Source organism: Falco punctatus (assembly GCF_963210335.1).
Source record: "Falco punctatus genome assembly, chromosome: 6".
Classification (NCBI taxonomy): Eukaryota; Metazoa; Chordata; class Aves; order Falconiformes; family Falconidae; genus Falco; species Falco punctatus.
In genome coordinates this window covers 13,861,406-13,885,844 of record NC_137585.1, presented here as the reverse complement: position 1 = coordinate 13,885,844, position 24,439 = coordinate 13,861,406, and the positions used below count along the sequence as shown (strand labels likewise).

The 24,439-nt window shown below is 40.7% G+C and overlaps 1 protein-coding gene across 1 annotated transcript in view; it reads right to left on the bottom strand.

Annotated features, from left to right (window-relative positions):
* WNT7B (Wnt family member 7B) overlaps positions 1–24,439 on the bottom strand; it is a 115,867-nt gene that overhangs the window by 63,057 nt on the left and 28,371 nt on the right. The window contains exon 2 of the mRNA XM_080393372.1: positions 4,533–4,759. Within this exon, the coding sequence (XP_080249498.1) occupies positions 4,533–4,759 (227 nt within the window). The remainder of the gene's footprint in view (positions 1–4,532; positions 4,760–24,439) is intronic.

The following is a 24,439-nucleotide window of genomic DNA, read 5'->3' as shown; positions in this document are numbered from 1 at the left end:
CAGAAAACCACAGAACAATACAAAAGGTCAGAGATTTTTTAAAAACTTCAGAACTCCCTTGTTTTTTGCCTATTCATTGATTCTCCCCTGTCAGTGGCCCAGATCAATGATTTGCCAAATCATTGTAACAACAACACAGCCAAATGAATACTAAATCATGATCATTTTCCACATCATGAGTCTGAGAAAGGAGACATCTACAGATTGCTTTTGATATCTGGACAGCTATATTTTTCAAAACACCTTATTTTTGCCCTGAATTTAACACTTGCAAGAGCAGTCTGTTTATAAGCACTTCAATTTGGAGAACTCCAGCAGAAATGGTCAATGCACAAATAATTAGCCAGAATCATCCACTGTCAAAGAACAACAGTGGATTTCACTTTCATCATTGATTCTGACTCCATACTCAGAGGCTGCACTACTTACTTTGTTGTGTGGAGTTATTTGCTTCCAAACATTATTAGTGATCTGTAACTTTTAAAGGTACCTACATAACAGAATGTTCCAACCATCATTTAGAGGACAAGAGACCAGTCCCTCATGCTGGGGCTCTTTTGCATCAATAACCTGATAGGACCACAGGCTTTACTTTTCCAGATCACTGTCCTTGCCCTCAGAAAGTTAGGTCAATTCTCTTTAAACAATGGTTATCAATAACAATATCATTAACCAATTAATTTTTGGATCCATCTGTTAAAGAGGTAATCTTTGAAGAGGCAATATGTTGATGAAGATTGCAACAAGAGGAATGAGTGGAGAGTGCAAAAGATGACTTTATGTGAGAAGGTGGCATGAAAACCAGGGATGAGTGCAGGAAGCTGACAAATATAAGTATGTGCAGAGACAGGATGAGTGAAGTGAGTGCAGTAGTGATTTTTCTTTGGGGATGGCATGACTATGGAAAAGTTCCCAGATATAAATATACCAAAAAAAGCTATGCACAATGCTTGGCTAATTCATCCCATGCTACATCCTTTGTTCATGCTATTAATTTGGAACTCTCCATCACTTTTTAGCTCTGGCTGCTATAAATCTTTCACACCAACATGAACGCCCCATGCCTAACATAATTTCTACAGTTGTTACACTGTCCTCTAAGCTATTTCAGTTGTTTTGAATACAGACTCCCATGTATTATATAGGTGGTACAGCCCTCATTCACTGAAGAAACTCTTTGAAAAAACGGCTCAGCACCAATCCAGCTTAGCTAACTTACTGGGGATTCCCTTGGCACAGTAGGATCCCCAGAAGCCACATGAGTGGACATTTGCTCCTGTGCCATGCCTTCTGGCTGCTGCTTGGTTGTGGCTGGAAGACATGCATAGTTGGAACATAATGGCACCCAAGAGATGTTGTTGTCAACAGGTGCACACATGTTGGAGAAACCCCATGTTGGGTGAGTCGGGGGATTTGTTATGAGTTTTGATGGGGAGTGTTGCATCAGGGTACGAATTACCATAAACATAAATCTGCACCTGTCAGTGTTAGTGGTAGAGTCTTGGCCTGGAGGCTAAAGAGTGGGTCCTTTCTTTCCCATACAGAGAAAAAGCAACTAATTTCATGCTATCACAGCTTACTCACCCTCTCCACGCTGTTACCTGAATAACTTGCCTTGATTGTTCATCTCCCTAAGCAGTTCTGGGAAGAAGCTAGATGAGCTTTCCTTTGGGGTGAAGTGAAAAACATGCCTATCTTTTTTAGTCTTAATTATTTCTTCAGTCTCTTCAGGCAGAACCACATGTCTGGTTCGGTGTTGCCATGTGCGTCAGATACAGACGTGTTTTGTTACACATAAGAATATTTATGCTTACAAGTATTTTGTACTTTTAAGTAGGGTTTCTTTAAGCTTCGTCCTTTTTTACTTTTTTTACATTTTCCCCCCTACATATTACTAGTGTAATAACACCACTTCCTAAACCCTCTCCTTTTCCTAGATACTGACCACATCATCTCTGGGTGCTACTCCACTAATAAAACAAATAAAGACATGTGGATCATGGGATCCTTTATAGACCTGCATGGAACTCATCTGGCTTAGCTGGCAGGGTCATGTAAACCTTCTCCATCCGTTACAGTTTGTGTGGTTTCACACCCAACAAATGTCAAAGCAGAACTCAGCTGCAACTGCCAAGTTCTGTCTGTGTTTGGGTTAAGCCATAAAAGAACCCACCAAATTCCACATCAGTCATTTCAGAGTTGCAAGAAACCACCCAGGTTCGGTGAAGAGGTCAGGAATCTGGGAAACATTTTGGCAAATATGGCTTGACCAGTGGCTCAAGAAAACCTTGGGTTTTTCAGACTTTGTAGTCTGACTAACCTAATAGCTGGTCTATCTTGATGCCAAACAATTTTTGTTCCCTGTAGCTTTTATTTTGTATAAAAACGTTCAGAATGAAAGCAGAGGCATGACTTTTAGTCCTCTTTAGGCATTTTGGCTGCGCTCACTTGCAAGGTTTCTGAGGATGAAAGGAGTCTCTCTGGTGAAAAGGATTATTACTCATGAGTACAAGGATGGAGCTGATGATGTGCCACAAGATTCTCGCCTTAAAGAGGAGAGCAGAACTGGTGAAAACCTTTTCACCGGGAAGCTTAGTGATGACACTAATTTTGGTACAACCTTCCAGAGCATGCCTCTTCAAGGACAGATGTTAAGAGGGCTTGACTAAGGGCCAGAGCATGCCTGCAAGCTTTGGCAGATCAACACAATACTGCATGAAGAAGTACAACAGTGGTATGTTTGGCAGTTCTGTATTTTCTGGCAGCAACATAATTTTGGACATCAACTTAAGATAAATAAGCATAAGCGTGACCAAGGAGGACCAGACCTGTGTGTCTAATAGTCAAGACATGTGGCTAGATGTTTTTCTAGTTCATTTAAAGTTGAAGGTAAAAGTCAAATGTCAGGTTATTGCCTGTATATGGTGTCTTGAGAATATTTAATGCCTTCCGCTTACAGTCTTTTAGACACAAAGCTAGGCAAGAAGTATTATCTAAAAAGAATTAGCCAATAGGACAAATGTGGGAAGAGACACTGATAAGCAAATGTCTCACCACCAGGTTTTCAGCATCAAAACAAAATTCTACCAAGCTTTTTTTGGAAGTTCGAAAGGTCAGACTTCTTTTGCCATTGATTTGGCTTACTGGGTCTTTTTATTATTAGTTTTAGACCTCTCCACTTCTGTGATTTGGTGTGGAGTAATGCTCACAGAATATGACAGATTCTCTGTGGGTGTAGCTCAGCTCAGTTCCCCTGATGCCAATGGATTTATTCAATTACAACACTTTACAGCTGGGCCACTGTGCCCTTTAAAAATGCCCAAACCTCAGCCAGACTCTCAGACTTGCATGTCCTTCGAAAAAATATTCAGTTCCACCATTGACTTAAGCGTACCTCAGCTTTTGGCATTCACCTCACAAGAGTGCTGGGGAAAAAAAATGAAAGCCTTGATCTCCAGTAACAACCAAAGCACCATGGAAGTAATTTCTTCTTTGCAGGTGGGATGAAATGTTATGCCTTTTTTTCACACAGCTTTAATGAGATCTTATGTATGACCACATTCAGTTGTGTTGGAGGCACAAGACTTACCCAAACCATTGAATTCAAAAAAGAGGTGTTACCCAAGGAAGAATCAAGCACAAGAAGAACAGGATACAACCCCACTGAGAAGACAGATGTTATCACTCTGAGCACCCTGTGAGAGCCACATACTAAACAATGTTATCCCAACACTGAGCAGCAGACAGTATGGGGGGTGGTAAGTGGGCAGCCCTTTGGGGAGAGAGGAAAGGTCAGGGATAGGCTTAGGATACTCAGCTAGGCAATGACGAAAATTATGATCTCAGTGCTGGAAAAAATTTGCATAATCTCCCCTATGAAATAATGTCAAACATAGGGTAAATGGAAAGTGATCAATTTAACTTCTGCCAGCTAACAGCTTGTCAGGCCAAGGTCCTGTATTATTTTCTTTGAATAGGTTTCCTGCCTCAAATCACTTGCAGTATTTTCTTTGCAGTATGACAGCAACACTAAAAAGGATGTGTACCGCTGCTTTATATCAGAAGGCCAGTGTTGTATGCACTGTACTTCCATCAGTTAATTGGGACTGTCCCATTACCTAAGCTGTTGGGAAGTCTGCAGAGGGATTTTTTAGAGCTGATTTTACTTCCCTTTTGACTGGCCGTAACATTCACCACAGTTATTATGGCAACCTCTAACAGGACAACAGTTGGAAATATTTTTTCACAGGGTGTGATGATGCACAGGGTGCAGGCATCTGGGTCATTGCTGGGTATGAAGTTGCACAGATATGAATGACTTCATCTACAGATCACTAGAGATTTCGTGTCTCTTGCCAGTTACTTTTCAATGAGTGGAAACACACAGACCACAGTTGTTCTTGGAGCATCACTGTTGAGCCCCAGTAGGCAAATACCAGAGGGTTATAAACCTTTGCAGGATGAGAATGAGAAAGCTAAAAGAACACCAGCCCCAATGCATCACTTCAGCACTGTATTAGAGATACCCTTACCTACTCGAAGCTCTTGTCCAAAGACTGTTTTCTCTCCCAACGCAGAGCAGTTCCACCTTCCGTACCGAAACTGGTACTGGCACTCATTGATTCCCATTTGTGCCCCTTCCCCGATCACAATGATGGCATCAGGGCGGCTCTGGCAGATTGCTCGCTGCCGAGGGGCCAGGCCTGGGATTTTATTGCAGATGATATTAGCTCCTAAAGCCACCACAGAAGACAAAGCTCTGAAGAAAAAAAAAAAAAAAAAAAAAAAAAAAAAAAGCAGAAAGACATGTTATAACCAAATTGAGGCCATTAATTGCTTTTGCCATGTGCTGCCATGCGGCAGGCAAGGCGCTGGGCAAAGGGGAGTGGTAGGAGTTTGGATTCCTATAATTATGCCAACTTATCCCAGCCTCTCTGATCTGTCAAGAGAGTCTGGAAATCTTGCAGTAAATCCTGATCTGATTTGTGCCAGAAACAGCAAAGGAACAGAATTTTGGCACTTTTGCTTCCAGTCCTACACAGAGCCATCAGCTGATGAGATGTGGGAAGCTAGACATATTTAAAAGCCAAAAACAGTGATAATTGATTGTCCACAAATTGCTGAAACTCATGTCTGCTTTGAACGGCCTTACATAGATTCAGGCTCGGTGTTTTAGTTACTACAGCCAGTTCATCCATCCCTCATTTGAAAGTGTTAAGCACAATTTAGAGAATGACGACGCTACCAACCGTCTTGCCCATTGTTACACTCAGGGTATTAAGTGATTAATGAAAGTTCACCAGCATGACTGTGCTTTTAGATCTGGCAAATATCACAAAGCCCATAAGAGTAATCCTTAGTATGTGCCATCCAGACTAGAAATATTCTCATTCTTCAAGTATATTTTCAGAATTCATTATGAAGTTTGCATATAACTTGCACCTGCCATATGTTTTCACTTTAGTACATTTATTTTTCATTTTTCAGCTCACTTTTCAACATCTTTAGAAGCTACATTTTAGTGGTAATATTTTGAAAAAATAAGACAGCAGGGGTACATGTTCAGTGATGCCTCAGATCACATCTGCCAAGTACCAGCCAGGCCCATGCTGGGATGCTTCAACTGACTCTGGACAAGTCAGCAGGAGCAAAGAGACCAGTGTAGCTGCATTAGCAAAACAGGCCTTGCTCAGCATGGTGTGATGGACCCTGAGACAGCTACACAACCAGTCTGGCAAAGCACCTGCCATGCTGCCCAGCAGGCTTTCCTGCTCCTCAGCTGGCAAACCAGGGCACCAAGAGCACTGCTGCTTCTTGGAACCTGCAAGGATGCATCTCCGCAAACCCTCTCCCTTCTTTAGCTTGTCCCAGCTGGTATTGTATCACGTGGGTAATTTCATTTTCCCATCAAATTCTGTTGTTGACTGCCTCTGTAAGGTAAAGGTGATTATCCAGATCATGCTCCAGCACCTCGGGCTTGAGTGGAGTTCCACAGTAACAGGTCACAATATATAAACAGGTTAGTAGCAGGATACAAACTAACTTCCCCATTACCTTCCTCTCCATCGTGAACACTGACAAGCCTTTCTTCTGAGTATTAAAAATTTCCCACTGGAAATGTTGCTTTTGGAAAATACTGACTAAACAAAATTGAAGAATTTTATAGGAATTTATCTTCATCAAAAAGGTAACTGCGAAATTACCTAAATGTTACATTTCAACTTCATTTCAGAGTGTTTCATTTTGCCATTTCAATAAACTACAGTAAAGCCAGAGCAAAAAGGGTGAAATGGAGAACTCCACCCTGGCCAAAATGAAATACCACTTTTACTGTGAAATGGAAATTCCATGATGATTCACCCTGCCTTCAATAGGTATTTGTGCATCTTTACCGAAGTTAACAATCCATGAGATATTCACTGTGTTTTTTCATTTATGGCTTGGGAGGGGTTTATAGATACAGAGACAAGGTATTGCAAACACAGAGCATGCATGCCATGTGGTATGACCTATTAAACAAAAATAAGAACAAAATGCAGTTGCAGCTTCCACCACTCACAGTCTTTGAAGCAGGAGCACTCAGATCTGTGGCTTTAATTCATGTTCCTCTGGGTACTGAGCAACAAAGCTGAAGCATCAATTAGACCCAGTGAGTCCTCAAGACTCATGCAGGTTTTGAGCTAACGTTTTGTTTCTGGCCCATCTCTATTTAAACAACTGAATCAAATATTTAAATTACGACATCTTTAAATGATGACTTTCCAAGAGATATGATAATCTTATAAAAAAAAAACTATGAGTCTGATGTAGAGATCAGATTCTCTGACCTTTACAATGGTACTTAATATATTAACTTATGGCTTCAAAAGTTGATGAAAATCACAGGGGCAAGTATCAATATTTGGCTTTTTAAAAATCAAGCACTTCCTGAAACAGACAAATGAAGGTGTTGTTTTCTTTCATACCTGATCTCTCTGACTTCAGCGACTTTCCACACCAAGTAGGATGTACATTCTGAAAATGTTGCAGTAAAATGCAAAGAAAAGCATTTTTCCTTTATAGCTGATATGTCGTGTCCAGGAACTCTTTGATGACCATAAAATGCCAGGACCCTTTCTCAAATCATGTTAGGATCCACATCTGGCCCTTCCATGGTTTTCAAGTTATGACAAGGGAAAGGTACCTTGTATAGAGTAAGTAACCTGAAGATGCCGCAGGGACAGGGGACCCTGCCATTACAGTTTAGTCGGTGGTTCTTCTCCCTGAGGGAGGCTGAAGGGAACCCAGGTCAGCCACTCACTCTCTACCGGGATGCACAGGCAGTGATTCAGCTGAGGAAAAGGTGGATTTCTACAGCTGTTCTTCAGAGCAGAGCAACAGCCAGGGCTCCCTGTCACCAACACCTCCCTGGCTCAGCATATGCAGCAGTTCTCTGGGTGCCTCTCAGGCTCTGCCCCATCCTTACCCCATCCCCTCCACCTGGCTTGGCATGGTTCTCTGGGACAGAGCAGGTGCCCAGGCATCCTGCAAGACCTCCCCATCTGGTAACCCATTTTTCTTGCAACAGCAGCTGCTTCAGACACTGACCTTTTTACCCTTCTAGGAAAACCTAATCCTGCAGGTATCTGGGGTTGGGCCCTAAGAACAGACCTGCACATTCAAAATTTAACTTCATACTCAACACACACGCACAAGACATGCAGTTCTGGTCCCTTGGCTGCCTGATGGTCATTGACTTACTGAGGCCACACAAGCAACTTACTAATAAAAATTGTATATAAAAATTATTTGTATATGATATAAATATTTTTTTAAATAAAAAAAACTGAGAAAAGCTATAAGATAACTTTCTGACATAATTTTTTTAGAAGTGCTGAGTGCCCACAGTTTTCACTATTTTCTCAAGTTGAGGAGCAAAAACTTATGACGTTCAAACCAAGGAAAGCAAGAAAGAGTTAGCCACAGTATCTACCCCATGTGTAATTTCCAGTTTAGTTGCTTCCTCCATACATATTGCTACTGTCACATAATTAGGTTAAAGAGTGTATTTTTTGGTCTCCCATTGTTTTCGGAGTGGGCTTTGGTCAAAGTATTTTAATATAGTGGGTCAATTTATCCATCCAGAAAATAAGTATGACCATATCTGCCTTAAAAGGTGTTGTGAAGATATCATAATTATTATGTTTGTAAAGTGCTTTAAGATATTCCTCATGAAAATAATTAAACTGCAAATATTGGGTGTGGAGTGGGTCTTAGTTTTGTTATTATTACTTGCAGGGACTTCCCCTTTTCTGGCCTGAACTTACCAGCATATTCCCTCAGATTTGTTTAGCCTACTTTTAAATTGTTACTATAATTTTACTGCCAAAAGAAATGCTGAATCATGAAACTGAGGTTTTGGAAAACTTTATTTATATTAAAGAAATGCACCCAACAGCATTTCAAGCTTCCTCTCTGTTATTTCTTGTGGCATGCCTCAGTTCGTGCATCTGTCACACACTCAGGGGGGTTGTGCCATGCTCCTTCCCCTTGGCAGGTTGAAGGCTGCATTATTTTTTTTACTAGATGGAGAATGTTTCACTTTATAACTGTCAAAAGGCAGATGCCCATGCCATATTTTGGCATCTTCTCCCATCTAATCTTTCCCTGTGGTGCAACTTCCTTGATTCTTATCACAAGGAAATCCTGAGTGCAGCATTTTTGTGAAGATTTCTGGTACAGTTTACAGTAATTGTAACCATCCCGCACTGCGACAGCCCATGCACACTTCAGAATTTGATGCTGCGTCGTCCACATGGGTTATCCAATTAAAGATCATCCACGTGGGTTATCCAACTGAAGAGCATTAATGGAATAATGTCACATGTATTAAGCAATTAACAGTAGAGACTGGCATATAAAGAGTTTTTACCTTTCTTCATCACTTAGTCATTAATCCAAGGGAAAGTTCAGCACTGAGATTGAGCAATAGTTATAAACAGTTACATCCAAATTAAAAAAAAACACTGATCTGGGCTTGGATAGGACTTTACAGTTCAAACTTCCAACAAACTAAACCTGAGGAGCAATGTTTTGGAAGGCCTGGCTGCTGCATCAGAATCCTGAAACATCCATTTTTTAATTCTTTGAAAAAATTACTATGACTGCAGTCATAGCAAGCAAAAGTTCATGGCAGTGGGAGACAAATTTCACCCTATTTTCAGAATTAATGCTTGTTTAATTATGCAAAGATAGATGACTACTGTCACAAAAAAATGAAAATTGTCCCCAAAAATGTATTTCTTGTTATGGTTCTGTCTTTTTTCTGGGACCTGAACAACTACAGCTTTCCTTTTCACAAAGTTATGTGGAAAAATTGAAAGATCACAACGATGAAAATTACCATCTATTCCAAGCATTTCATAAAGGTAAAGGTCTTTGAACTACACTTCAGAAATTAAACATGAAGGCCTAAAATCATGTGAGTTTTAAGAACATAAAATGTAATGCAGTGTTGCTTATCAGAAAAGTGTAGTCTTCATATATGATTTACTTTCTTGAGTCTCTATTTTACATTTGCAAATATAGGCATTTGCTTAACTTAAGCACATTAGTAATTTCATTGATTTCAAATGTTGTTATGTTTTTGCAATTTCAGATGAATTTCACACATAGGAAGGTTGTGATGAACTGTAGCCTATAGAGGGTCTCAGAGTGTTTGCACAAGTGGAAAATACATAAATATAAAGTAAATCCTTATAACGAACAGTTGTACAACCACATGCACTACATGAGGACAATTTTTTCTTTTTTTTCTGGTTTAGAAGAATCCAAACTTTGACAAAATTATGAAGTAGAACTGTCTACGTATAGATAAACAGCAGTAACTAACCAGTTTTCAGTTGTCCCCAGGCTCCTGTACAGGCACAGGTGTGTACTGAGATTTCTCCAAGGTGCTTAAAATTCAGTTCCAACAAATATAGAACAAAAGAAGACATAAAATAGAGAAACCAAACCAAGAACACATTTCATACAGATGAAGCACTTAACCAAGTTAGTTTTAACCTTCTGATTAAAAAATAATAATGTCCGAAAAATTCCTCTTAGCAATCCTTGCTCCCTGGGCAAATCACATATTATTGCAGGCCAGGAGGAGCTTCAGAAGCTACACCTTCTCCTCCAACACCCTCGCTTGTATTCCTGGCTGCACAGCAGCACAGAGCACATTTCCCCCTGACCCGCTGCGCCAGCCTTACTACCAGCCCTTCAAACAGGCACCCGCAGGGTCACTGTCATCTCACCCCTAACCTCGCTACTCGATATTCACCTGAAGCTGCTGTTGGGGGGGGGGGGGGGGGGGGGGGCGGTCATTTTCCTCAACGAATGAAGGGATTTAGCCACACAAACCCCATTAACAGCAGGTGAGCTGCATGGCTTAAACCTTGGCACACTGTGCTGAAAACTTACCCCACCATAGCTGATAAAAAATTCCAATAATGGATTCTTTGTTAGAAGGAACCACCAAGATACTTTGTGGTGACACTGTGACACATCTGAAACAGTACACCACTACCGAATGGTTTACTTAATTAAGAATTCCTAAGTAAATATTTTGAGCGTGTATCAGTTGCAGAAATTGGCAGGAGCATCCCAGGCTCTGAATGCCATCTGCATATGTTTAGGCTTTCAATTGTGTTTTCCACCACTGACTTTGGGGAATCCTTGTTCAACACACGTGTTATTGAAATGGAAATCCAGTAGGGCTGCATGGTGCTGTCCTGCAGCGCACCCTTCTCTGCCAGAGCTCCGAGCAGAGCCTTCGGACCCGCGGGCTGTAGGCAGCAACGTGTTCAGTCCCATCAAATGAAGGGCAGAGGTTTCTTTGAGGAGGTCACCCCGAAAAAGAGCCTGCTAGGTTATAGAGTACAATTGCTTGCACGGTCAAGAATGAAAGTGGTGGGCTAAGTTGAGGTTTGATTCACACAAGGGCAGTGTGCGCCTCGGGCTAAATGCCTGCCTTAGAGAAGAGTGAGAACGAGGACCCCATCCCTGTATGCAGTAGTGATGGGGAGAGCATCAGCAAAACTTTGGATTTGTGCCCTCCCCTACCTGCCAGAGCAGGGAGGCACAGGGTGGCTGCTACGGAGCCAGCAGCAAATGATTAGGCTTCAGGAGGAAGGACTGGGACATTGCCTGGCAGAGAGATGCCCCCAGGTCACAGCGCCGGTGCAGCGGCGGCCTGCGTGCTGCCCCTAGGACCCCATGCTCACAGGCTGCACTGCAGCAGCAAGCATGGGCTTGCACCCACATCAGGCGCCCTGACAAAGGGTGGCCTCAGGGCCCACGTGTTTTCCACTCCTCAGAGATGACACCTTTATGCAGTCCCTGCTGATGTGGCATTTACCTGCTGGTTTTCTGGAGAAAAGCTTACACGAAGCACCAGAAGCAGCAGTGCAGGTGTGAACATTATGAGCCAGAATGGAGATGGTAAAAGCCCTGTTACCCAACAGAGCACCTCCCACTACAAAAAGGGTTTGTAGCTCTTAGTTATTGTGGAAAACCATAGGAATACCAGTGGTCCTGAGCCTGAAATGGAGGATAGCTAGGGAGTGGCTATCACTTTGGTTTCCTAACAGAAGACAGCTTGAAGCTCCAACCAAGAGCCCAGGAGCTATTCCTTATCTAAATAGCATTATACCATGGTAGGAAGACTGGGAGTGGTTAGAAACAAAATTTGGCCATCCTACTCACCAGCTGTCACAGATTCCATCAGTGCTTGGTACTGGCCTTTCACTAATTCTTACTGTTCATGCCAAAGCAAGAGAAAGCAAAAGCATCTATGGCTCAGGAACATTTCTGGGATGGTGCCACCTGAGGATTATGCCAAAAATGACAATCCAGTCTGATTTTAAGTTCACCTATTTCTTATTTGGTTTATGGCTGGTCCACCGCAATAATTTTTGTTGATCAGTCAGGGAGGCAACACAAGGTAAGTAACAGTAGGATATCCTGAAGACCTGTTACATCTCTAGTTTACCTGTACACAAGTTTTTTACACCAAGGGAAGACTCATGGAAAACAGAAATGCCTCACATGCCCTGTTGTATAGACCACACTGTCAAATTGGACATTTACATTGGACATTTACTGTCTTATAGGAAGCATTCTGAATTTTCATGGCAAACTACTATATAAGAAGGGGTTTTTTTCTTGTCTCCAATCACATTATTCTAGGGGCATCTTGCTATAGGGTGGAAAGCATTCACATCTTGTATATATAAAAATTAATAAAAGTAAAATAGGATGTTAAAATATCTGAGGTGTGGAAAAAATTGATTCCAAAGCAATTTGGGTTTCAAGAAGCGTTCAGTCTGCTAAACCAGAGTAAACTGATAGGCCTGTGTTGGAAGCTGCAGGAAGGCAACAGCTCTCCCGGTGTGCATGGGGTTATTTGTGAAAAGCTGGCATATTTCTGCTTTGGTCTTGCCAGCGATGAGGGTGGTGACACCATAGCATAATTGAACTTATCTGAGTAAGTCTAATGAAAAATGGTGTTGATATAAACTTATTTGATTTCTTTTAAAAACTCAGGACTTTGTCAGATTTAGAAGTGAAACTGAAACACTTCTGTTCCATATATTTTTTTTCTTACAGTTATATAAACACAGTTAATAGGACCTACCATTTCAGTTCTGCAAGCATCCACACACGGGTGTTATGCCCAGCAAAGTGGCAAGAAACCTCCAGCACCAGTAGCAAAAATGTCCATCGTGAATGCCAAGATCCTGCTGAGTCCTTGCAGTTGCTATTGATGTCTAGCACTGTTATTTGCCTTCCACCCCATTTCTGTTTTCCTTTAGCACTAGAAAAAGTCATGCTGATACCTAACAGAAAGTTACAGAGTTGTTTGCTGAATAGTGATCCACCGCAGTGGAACGCAAAATTACCTTGCAGAATAACTGTGGTGGGATATTGCAGTTCCCTGGTGGGGCAATACAACTTTGAAATACCAAAATGACTGGAAGAGATAAGCCACAGATTTTCTGTGTCTACACAAAAATAATTCAATATCATGGAGAAGAAAAAATTTCACACTTCACATGTAAAATCCATGCTTTTGTTACGTTTTTCATATAGCAAATAAGGATTAATAAACTCTTTCCATTGTGCATCACATATGCATAGATATGGGCATTTTCCAAACTTTATCAATTCCAAGCCTTAATTAAGCATACCTGGAGAGCATATTTTGGCTTTGTCCAAAGTTTAGCAGTCTCCTCTCTCTTATGGAAAGGTTAAAAGTGGAAAAGAAAAATGAAGTTAATAGCAGGTGTGCATCGCGAGTTTGAAATCTTATAGATGTTCTGCTGGTGGAATCTATTTTAAGATATATGGTTTGTTATATTTTCCATTTAAGTATATGAAATATCTTAAATTTGGGGCTTTGCATGCACAGGGTTTCCATGGATATGATACAAAAAATTGAAAGGGGAAAACATGTCATAGTGGGTCTAGAGGAAAGGAAGATAGCTGCTTCCCAAAAGGAGATCATCTGGCTTTACTAGTAGCTCTGGCAGTTCAGGTAGGAATGCATTTTAGCCAAAATGTGAGCAATGAGAATAAATTCTGAAAATCTACTAATGAGCCATTATGTTGGAAAATTTAGTCTTTTGTGTTAATATTAACAGCCACTACAGTGAAGTCTCAAACATGGGGATGAATGCATGTATGCGGCTTTAAGCTACACCTGAAAATCTGTACAAAGCAATCTCAGAGGTCCTTTCAAGTGAGGAAGGTAGAGAGGCCATATTGACCCCACAGACAATGTGCAGTTTGGACTAAATGACCACTGGAGGTTGCTATTTGTGCACAGTGCTTTCTGACTGGTCTTGAATTAGCAGCAGAAGAGAAAAAATTAAATTCACTTTGTCAGTGACATTGAATTTTTATATACTGAATACACCAACGTATTGTGAGTCATGATTTGTTTCTTCCTTTCCTTATCACTATTTTCATGGTGGCAAATCTTTGCTAAGGCCATGAGATATTGGGATACGAAATTAAATAACATCCGCCAACAAAATTAAAACCAAAAACCCATAGGCTTGTTGCTGCCAGGTTTACTTACTGGCCTGTTTCTACATCTGGAGTGGGTGCACTGCTCAAACCAGTGGCAGCTCTCGTTGTCCCCATCTGTTCTAATCTTCCCACTTAAGACAAGATCATTGTCTGCCAACACAGGGGATGGAGACCACAAGGTCTTCACTTGATTTTTCTCTATAATTGATGAAGCTTTAGGATGACACACTGTCAGGGGAAGGGCAGCCTCTCCTGCACAGGTGTGCAGGAGGTAAGGAAGTGAGTGTGAGGACGGGGCACATCCTTGGCAGAGCCCAAGTGTACCATGCAGATCATTGGTTCTTTTGGTTGCAGAGCCTTGAGCCCCAAACTTCTTCCATATCAATGGCCCACTTTCACCTTTCCCTCAAATTACACTCGTTGGTGTGCACTCATTTTTAATGAGCACACTTGCATTGTTTCTAATATGTGGGAAAACTGGGAAACATGAAGTCCCAGAAGCAGAAACGGTTGACCTCTCCAGGTCTGGCATGAATGCAGGTATTCTTTCCTTTTTCAGCCCAACAAATTACATCATGGTTTCTCCCAGGTGATTTGCTTTTGGAATCAAGGTATTTTGTCTCTTCTAATATTTTTCTATTGATTTAGAGAACTCACACCCATTCTGCATGTGCTACCAGTAAGCAATATGCCATGTCACATCAGTCAGTGGCAGGTTGGCATGACCAGAAAGAGTGTCCACAGAAAATTACACAGGCACAAGCTAATGGAAGCAGCAGGGAAGCATCTGTTCAATTTTAGGTGACATGGCAGGTACAGCCTCCCTCCTGTCCTTGGTATTAGAGATGCAGAGCAGTTGGACAGCCAACCCACATCTCAGACCAGGGTACTTCTGCACCATCAACCCGCTGTGAGTTCAGCCTCACACAAACATACCCAGACCAGCTTTAGGTGACCTGTCAGAAGTTGCAGTGTAACCACCATAAATGTGAGATCAGGGGCTGGTTGCCTGGGTATTTGTCCTGCTCCTGGGACAGGTTTGGCAACCAGGAGGTTGTGCTGTTAGATGGGTAGCTTTAAATGAGTTCAATAGACTGGCTGCAACTGGAGCATGCTCCTCAAACAGAAGTGCCCTGAAAGTCCCCTTCAGCTCAAGCAAGATCTTGCAAAGCCTTGATTTAAAGAGGGAAAATGCTGTTAGGACCAGCATATTAAATACAAGACATATATGACAGATTTCAATATTCTAGATGCATATTTGACACCCATTCTGCCTTCCTGGTCATGTAGCCCTATTTGCTTCAGTGGAAGATTTCCTACTAAGCTGCCAGTCACCCTAAGTAAATGTATCAGAATATGTCCCTGCAAGAAGACTTCATAGTAAACATCAAATCCCATCATCAAAATGAATCAAAGATCAAAGAGGTAGAAGCTTTGCCCTGAGGCAGGTAGCTAAGAAATACAGAGTGCAGAAATGCTGCATTTAATAGTTTTTATATACTATATATACATTTATATACAAATATATAAATATTTGTCTAAAAGCAAAAGAAAGAAAAAGCAGCATGTTTTTGAGCAAATAGCAAACTGAGGTGCACTTGTAAAAATATTTTTTTAATAGCCTGTTAGTATATTAACTAATCTTGCCTTTTCTCTTTAGAATCTGTTTGGTGACCTTTATTTCCCAGTAAGAAAATTATTTGCAGCCTTTCTGCACCATCATAACCAACTGTAAGCAAAACTGCTTGCCACTTTTATGGAGCAGGCCTGCATTCCTTGCACCCAGCAGAACTCCCACTGCAGAGAGAAATTCTGATCCATTGGATAGATAATTTATGCTTAACTCCCTTACATGAACTATCCCATTGAAGTTGTGAGGCAGTTTCTCTACATGAGGATATTCGTGTCAGTAAGAGAAGGAAAGAGGATTTGGTAGTACACTGAGATTCATCAGACCTTCAAATCTGTTCCCAGAAGTTGGACATTATTATAAAATGGCTGCAGTCTGAGAAAGCCTTGAGAGTAAAGAAGAGGGAACCCTCCAGAAACAGTAGAATATAAAAAAAAATATATATTTCCTATGCAGATTTCCAAACATTCAAAGCCCTATTGCATTCAGCATGTGGGCTTCCTGCAAACAGAAACACAGTGTTTTATAACCTGAACTGTCAACACTGGCACAAAACAATGTAACACCCAACAGGGCTATCCATGAATTTCTAAGGTTTCTTTCAGCCGCTTATTTCAAAATTTTAATTTTGAGTGATGTAAGAGCCATGGTAAACCATACAGTAACTTTTCTAGTTCCCTGGCTTGTTGAGTTTATTCCAGGTGTTCACAAGGATTAGCAAAAGCCATTTTGAGTAGTTTTTCCAGAGGGCGTTTGTAAATTTGGTAGGCAGCCATAAAAATCGTGCATCTGTGTTATTATCCCAGTGCCCCGTGCTGGGTGTGTCCCTGGCTTTTTGAAAATTGCTATAAGCTTGTGAAAGCAGCTGGATTAAATACTTCTAAAATCTCTCAAAAGATCACACATACACTGACAATCATACAGATGCAAGCGCCTACCTGCATTTTTGTTATGTTGACCCCAATTTAGCTCCTTCTTGCCTTCAAACTGAAGATGCTGTTGGCTATGGGCATCTTGCATACCTCCAGTTTTCCTCCAGTTCGCTTTCTAAACCTAATTTTGAAGTCTCTTTATGGCCACGTAGTCCAAAGAGTCAACATATTTGAAGGGATGATAAAAGTTTGGGATTCACAGCTGAGTCAGCAGAGGCAGTACTAAAACAGCTACATAAAAATGAGTTGTATGAAATCTATAGAGTATACGGGCAGATGGTGTGGCGCATACAGTGTCAGTCAGTGAGCACCCAGGGCAGGTTAAGGATGGCTGAACAGCTACACCTGAGCCACACTTTTGTCTTCATCTGTCTGCCAGCCTCACACTCAAAGATAAACCTTCCTTCACTGATAACAAATACTTACTCTGGTTTTTTCCCCAATGCTGTCATTCTTTGGCCACTGATTTTTTTTTTAACCTTTTTACTCTTAAGAGCAATAGAAATTGATAAAGTGTAACCTTTCTGTCAGAATTACATTTAACCATTCTAAAGAAGAAAAACTTAAGCTAACAACAGCATCATAGACCATAATTAAGTCTTGAAACTACCAAATTTTCCTAAAAACCTAGAACTTCAATATCATTAAACCCTAAGGCATCTACCCTCTACTCAGAAAGTGAGGTTAGTTAGAAAGGGTTGTGATTACAGCCAAGGATAGTCATGGACATGCTCCACGGTGTGAAATCTGCAACCTATATCCTTCAATTCTCCCAGTGGTTACCCAGATGATATGACCCGCCTCTGCATATGGTATTAAGGCAACCCTGGCAAAACAAAGCACATGCCTATCTAGAAGTATACCAGCAGAATGTGTGCATCAAAGGATCTATAAGTACATGCCAAAGCACTCTGTTGGACTGGCATCTGTATGCACAACAGTGTGCAGAACTGGCCGCTGTATGCTTACATTGAAAGGCTCCCATTAGGGTGTTACAAGACCACAAATGCTGGAGTCTGAATGAGTTGCATTCCCCAGAGAGAGTTTCATGAGAAAGAAACGTGGTAAACAATTCTGCCTGCATGGTGATGGGAAGGCACAGTATTAACAGAAGGGAGTGAATAAGACTGAAAATAACCCTGAGGAGACAGTAGTCCGTCCACCTTCCTAAGGCAGGATCAGGTACATCTTCCTCACTCCTGACAGATACTTTGCACTATTTATAAAAACACCCTAACTTAATTTTCCCTAAATTTCTGCAATTAAAGCTCAGTGTTTCTTTTCTAATGCCCAATGGAAACAGAATATTTTATCCCCAGAAGCCTTGCACTGTCTTTTTTTTTTTTTTTCCATAGATCTGCAAAGCAAAGAAGTCTTCATTCAACTTTTAGTCTCAGGCATGAGATCTTTGATCATTTCTATCACTCTTATCAATGTTCCTTCCCACTGGTCCATGTTTTTCTGCACAGCAAGATAAATTAAATATCATTACTAGCACTGAAGGAAATACACTCCCCTCTCCTCCTCACAGAGATGCAATAATAAGACAACTGTCTTTGCTGCCCCACACGTTTAGTGCCATTCTGGATGCTGCCTGCCACCCACTGGTCCTGGGCTGCCCTTAGCTCTAATGTGGGCAACATCTCAATACAGCTGTGATCAGTGGGTATCTTCCACTCTTACCCTTCCTTAATCACCATCCTTATGTCCCAAACCAAACCCCAAAGTGTCCCTCCTTCCTTCATATCACAGTCTGAAAAAGCACGTAGCAGAAAAGACAGGTGTGCTGCTGCTCCTCTGAGGCTTGGTCCAGTGCACAGCTGTCCTATATAAGGGGAATGACCAGTTCCACTGACCTAATTAAGGACCAGAGACCTCAGGCTGCATGCAACATTGGGGGTCCCTGGCTACCCATGTTAGATTAACCACTGCAATAGCTGTAGGTGAGAGGGAAGGAGCTGGTTGGAGAAATCACTGTAATCATATTAAGAGGCAAATTTAATATATTGAGTGTATCAAAATAAATATTGGCTCAACACTGAGGTCTTCTTTTGTAGCCTTCAGAGTGGTATAGGAGGAAGATGAAGCAAAACACTACCAAATCTAAAGATAGGTACATGTGGAGGGAGGAGAACTGAGGTAAAGTAATCTTTAGTCCTCATTTCACAGTGAATTTCTGTTGTTTCTGACTTCTTCAGTTCCTGTATGGACCCAGTGCTAAAGCTATCTTGCAGCTGTGTCAAATGGGTCCTGCAAAAATAGTCTGACCTTGGAACTTGTGCCTCATCCCCTCATTAGTGGAGCAGCAACACTTGTGCAATCAGTGTCCAGTCAACAGTCCTTTGATGTGCATATAAGGGGAGTTGTAGCATCTGACTTTGAAAACATGGGACAGATGGAAGGGAAGTATGGTAAAAAGTGTAGAAACACAAATTTGTATAGATTATGCTTGATATTTACATTAAAAGTTTTAGTGTCTGGGACATGGTAAACTCTGACAAGTAAAAGTATTCTCACTAAATACCTAGAATACAAAAAAGTCATGATTTAAAAAGATCTATTCTAAGAGTCTTGAAAGCATTGCATATGTTGGCCCCCACCGATACACAGTCTGAATAAATCTAAACCAAGTTTTGGTGCAGTATTGAGTGGAATTTCAGCAGAGGAAATGAGTTTCCCAGTAAACCACAGCCAAAGTAGGCTTGAGCTGCTTTGCTTTCGTTGCACTTCTGAGAACTGGAACAACTGCTCAGGAGAATTACTGTAATCAGAGATCTGTGAACTGGCCAAGAGAAGTGAGGTGGCATCACTTCCAGCCTTACTGGGTCATTCTCTTACCTCTCAAAACAAAGCCAAAGAAGTTTTTGTTGTAATGTGTTGGTGAAAAAGTGTCTTTCAGTTGCAGGCTGAAACGCAGTTTCTATTTGTTTGGTTTCTAGGCCAGCCTGCATGCTCAAGGGACCCTAGGAGTTAAGATTGACTCTAAACTGTTAGATGCTTCTGAATTTGCTATAATTCATGGATTTTCTATAGACTATGGTATAAAACTTTGTATGCAATACACTTTAAGTAAACAGCTCTAGATTTAAGCCAATGTCTTGGGGGTTTTTCAGCTTCTGAGTATTTCATCACTAGTAAAAATCAAAGTGCCTGATTTTATTGGATTACCATTGCATTATTCTGTCAAAGTGAATCCTTAAACTCCGGTTTCTCTAGCTCACACACAAATTACTTGTGCCATATCTTCAAGCATTCCTAGCTTAGCCTATAGGATACAGGATGAAAGTTTACTGTCATGGCAAAACAAACACGTAGTATGGGGAAGACATCACTGTAATATAAAATTGGAAGCTGAAAGCCCAAAGTAACTTTGGGAGCTGGGTTTTGGTTTCTTTGGATCTTTAATCCCCAGAATGGCTCAATTTTTTTGTCCAAATTGTTCACCCAGGTCTAATGACCATTGAACAGCGTAGCAGGCACTACACATGAGATAGGATTAGAAGGTCATGGGATCAGTCCATAAGTAAGACCACTCACCCCTGTCACAAATCTACTCAGTTGACAGACAATTCTTTGTGATGAGTTGGCCACCCATTTGAAGGGTCAACAGAAATCTCGCTTATTTTGAAAATTTGACCATGAGACACAAGCTGCCTTTCTGTGTGGGAAAGGCCACCCCACAGATGCCCAGAAAAAAAAATCACAGTTCATGCTGTTCAAAATCTGTCCTCCCAAGGCTCTTCCTGTGGTGGCTAGTGTTTTCCAAGCTGAGTGCTTTTACTCTGACTTTTGATGTGCTCTAAAAAACACTTGCATAATGTTGTTAAAATCTTTATTTTAAAGGAAGAACTAGTTGCAGTGAATAAACACCATATGTATTTGTTCAATAACATTAATAAAAAGCACATTTTGAATGCTTTCACAAAAAAAGGTATTATAAAATAATACCTTAATGCTACGTCTTAAAGTATACTTTAGACATCTCAAGCATCTTGTTTGTTATGCTTCAAAACTTTCTGTCACCAGAAAGAGAAAAAAAAAAAAATCCACAACATTCTTTCTGCCTTACAGAAGTACAAGAGTAAGAAAATCACCCCTTTGGGGTTTTTTGTTTAGTGTTTGGAAAACTATAGCTTCATGAAGGATCTGGTAACTAACCCATATGGTGCAGATCCTGATAATACAATCCAAACATCACAAACCAAGTCCCAAAAGGCAACAAAAATCAGCATCTTTGTTGTAGAATATAACAACGCAATCTCATACCAACCCAAAATCCAGTTCCTCTGGAGATACCAGATGCCTAGTTCACAATGGTGATAGATGATGACGCATGTCCTGCTGTTTGACGTTGGCTACTAGAGATGAAACAGAGGGCTTGATCTCTTGTGGTATTAAAAAAACCTCTGGCATTTTTTGGAATCAGAGAACTGATGGAAGATCAGATAAGTATACTTGCCTGTGTAAAATTCCTGTAAGTATGAACTATATATTGTATTCTTTTCTTTCTGTTTAAACAGTTTTTCTGCATTTGTCTGTACAATGACCATTCTAGCTTTTTTCTGGTAAAGCTGGGTGCAAGAAACCTGCTGATTACTTGAGCAAATTTGATAGTTTCCTGCTAAATGGTTGATATTTTCTAGTTCAGAACTGAATGATTCTGCCTAGGAATTCAGACATGGTTTGATATTGAACTCTATGGCCCAGTGAATGTAAAATTGTGCACACACTTCAGAAGCCTGCAACTGTTTTGGTACTCCAGAAGGGACAGAACTATCATATATTCATGACTTAGTTATACACAGCACATACAAAGTGTAGATGGATGGGTCTTTAACTCAGAAAGAAAAGGTGTACAATTTTGTGTGTTTGTTAGGATGCTCTCTGGCTGGAGAAGTGAAGTGATGCCAGGATGGATTTTGGCCATAACCTACCACAGAGGAATTGTGGGTGGCAAAAGAGACAGACTTATGAAATGGGCTTACTACTTTTGAATTTAAATCATGTACTTTTTGGATCTAGAAATGGTAATGAATTAATCCACAATGCATGGAAGAGGATGATCATTGTTTTGCTAATAGAGGAAAATGTGATTCACAGAACTGGAGACTTCAAACAGGAAGCTTGATGTTATAAAGATTTTTATTCCATAGATCCTTTTTTAACCATAAATATCATGATCACTTCTCTAGCCAGTTTGGTTATTTAGCTCAAAACCACCATTGTGCTATTTCAGTGAAAGACATAAACATTGACAGTTTCTTGGTGAAGGTGTTATTCTCAGTTCTGCCAAATGTTCAGCACAGCATATCCTCTACCTCTTCACAATATCACTGCATAAAACCCTAACAGCGCGGAAAGTTCATCAGGAATGATAAATGTTTCCCATGACAAAAGACCTGTCACTCAGAAGGAAAATGTAATCCCAAAAGAGAAATAAAATAACTTGTGGTATAAGATCCTAACACATTGCAGCCCACTTAAGTCACTTCTACTGACTGAAGTCTACAGCAAGATCTGACTGAAATGTTAATAACTTCCAGGAATAAAATAGGAAAGACCAGAGAAAACTGGAAAGCTTGGGAGAAAGAGACCTCACAGACCATACCCGCTGCCCTCCCTTGCTAGAGTGTCACCTATGTCCATAATGTGGTCACAATTGTGACAGCAACATAAGAAGATCTATGCAAAAGACTGAGCAGTGTGAAGGAGGCAGAAGGGAATGCAGTCTGGTCTAAAGAAGCTGTGTCTGTGCTTCATAGGGTTGTTAGTCCACGCCAAGCACCACACTGTGCTTACTGGTGGTGCCCAAGCTAAACAGGGTATACAGGACACCAACAGCTGCACTGTGCAAACCTGGCAATAGTGATCCCAGAGAAGATGTGCACTATGGCAGAGATGATTGAGCTGCTTGACCTTAGATGATTTGATGTGACAAATACAGGAACTGCTAAGGAAAATAAACTCTACATAGCCTGGATTAAAAAAAAAAATAGAAAAAGCTGATAATTCAATAGTGGGGGTTTTTCCAAATCATGGCTTTTTTTCCAGTTATAGAAGAGATTCACATCTAGCTCTTCCAAGATATAGTTTGTGTATTTTAAAATGTAAGAATAAGAGGAGAAAAAATGTTCTGGCACATTTTTGGGGGTAGGTTTCTAGAAACTGATGTGCTCCCTTATTTCCCTTTCCACACTCAATGACTGCAGTATTCAGTGCTGAACTGGAAAAATCTCTGAGGGTGAGAAGGTAGTTCTATTTCTGTAACTATTAAGTCCTTAAATTCTGTGTAGAAACTGTCAATGAGGCAATGGCAGATAATGGCAGTTGTGTTGTTCTGGGCTGCTGAAAATTATCCCAAGGCTGGGCAAACTCACATCATTCAAAACTACTAATTTCATCATGATCTGAATCAATGATGTGAAACTAAGAAGCTGTATTGTATTTGCCTACAGCAAGTTGTCTCCTTGGTCACCGATTCTTTGTGACATCCTTGTATCTTCATGGGTTTAAAATTCTGCACAAAATACCACAGATTCCACCAATATCACCTGTGCTTCACTTAATTCTGTCAACTCACACAGAAGCTAATATTTTCAAATCATTGTTACTTCAAGCTAGAGGGAATGGAATTAAATATCCCTTACTGCAAAGCATGGTAAATTATTGGGTAGCTTTTACCTTTTTTTTTTTTTTTTTGTCTTATTGACAGACTGTCTTCCTGGTGGCTGAGATCCTTGGGTTTGATTGCAAGCTGTTGACTTGCAAGCTTACAGCTGGCCTGGCCTGTGTTAAGTCATAAGGAAAGTTGTGTAGAAAGCAGCCAAATTGTAACCTGACACTGGAATAGATGACTAAAAAGAAAACATGAAGCAGTAGATCCCTGCGAAGATCTTGTGAGTTACTGCAGCCAGGAATCGAAGCCAGACTTCTGCAATTTCTGTACAGCAACTTTATCAAGGAATTAAGTGTTGCTGCAGCAACTCTATACTTATCCTTGCTACAATGAGTTCGTTTCCATTATTTTTTCTTAATTAGCATCAGCTGTCAGTGGGATCCAACACATTCTGAACCTTCCTCTGAGCATGGGGAGACACTGTGCAGGCCAAGCAAATCATTTTCAAACCTGCCCTGTGTGAAATAATGAAAAGCCTAGTGTCTTAAAACATGGGAGATTGAAAATTCCTAGCAATAGCAATAGATGAGAAGTGGTACTGTTAGAAGTGTGAATACTGAGGAACAGAAATATGCAAAAAACCGCTTGCTTTGAATTTGAATGTGGCAATTAATCCAGAACATCTTCTGCTTCACAAAGCTTTTAATGAACTTTAATGAAAAAGCTGGAGAATATCTTAAATGGCTCCCTACCATCTTAACTCGGTGAAATTTTTCACACGCCGTATGTTTGCCAAGCAAATCTTCCTCAGCTCCTCAGTGCTTATTCAAGCCTGCAGAATTATCCATTCCCTTTTGGGGTTAGGTGCCTCCAACTATTATAGCACAATGTAAAAGGGATCAAAACCCCACACAGGAGTTTGTAGAAAACTGTTAGCTATGATTTTGTATAGATGTACATCTTCAGATAGGATCAAAAGCAAGCAGTTTTGATCTTGCTGGACACTAGGTTAAGTTTTTCTAGGTTTAGTTGGCTGCCTCAATATCCTCCACATTTTAGAGGCTTACAGCTTCTAAATGGCATGGGACACCTCGCTGACATATATTTAGTGTGGTATTTTACCATGTTTGGCTTCCTATTGTCTTTCTGAATGAGAAGCCTTAGCACTAGAATGTTGGGGAGGTGATAGGCCAGATCATCCCA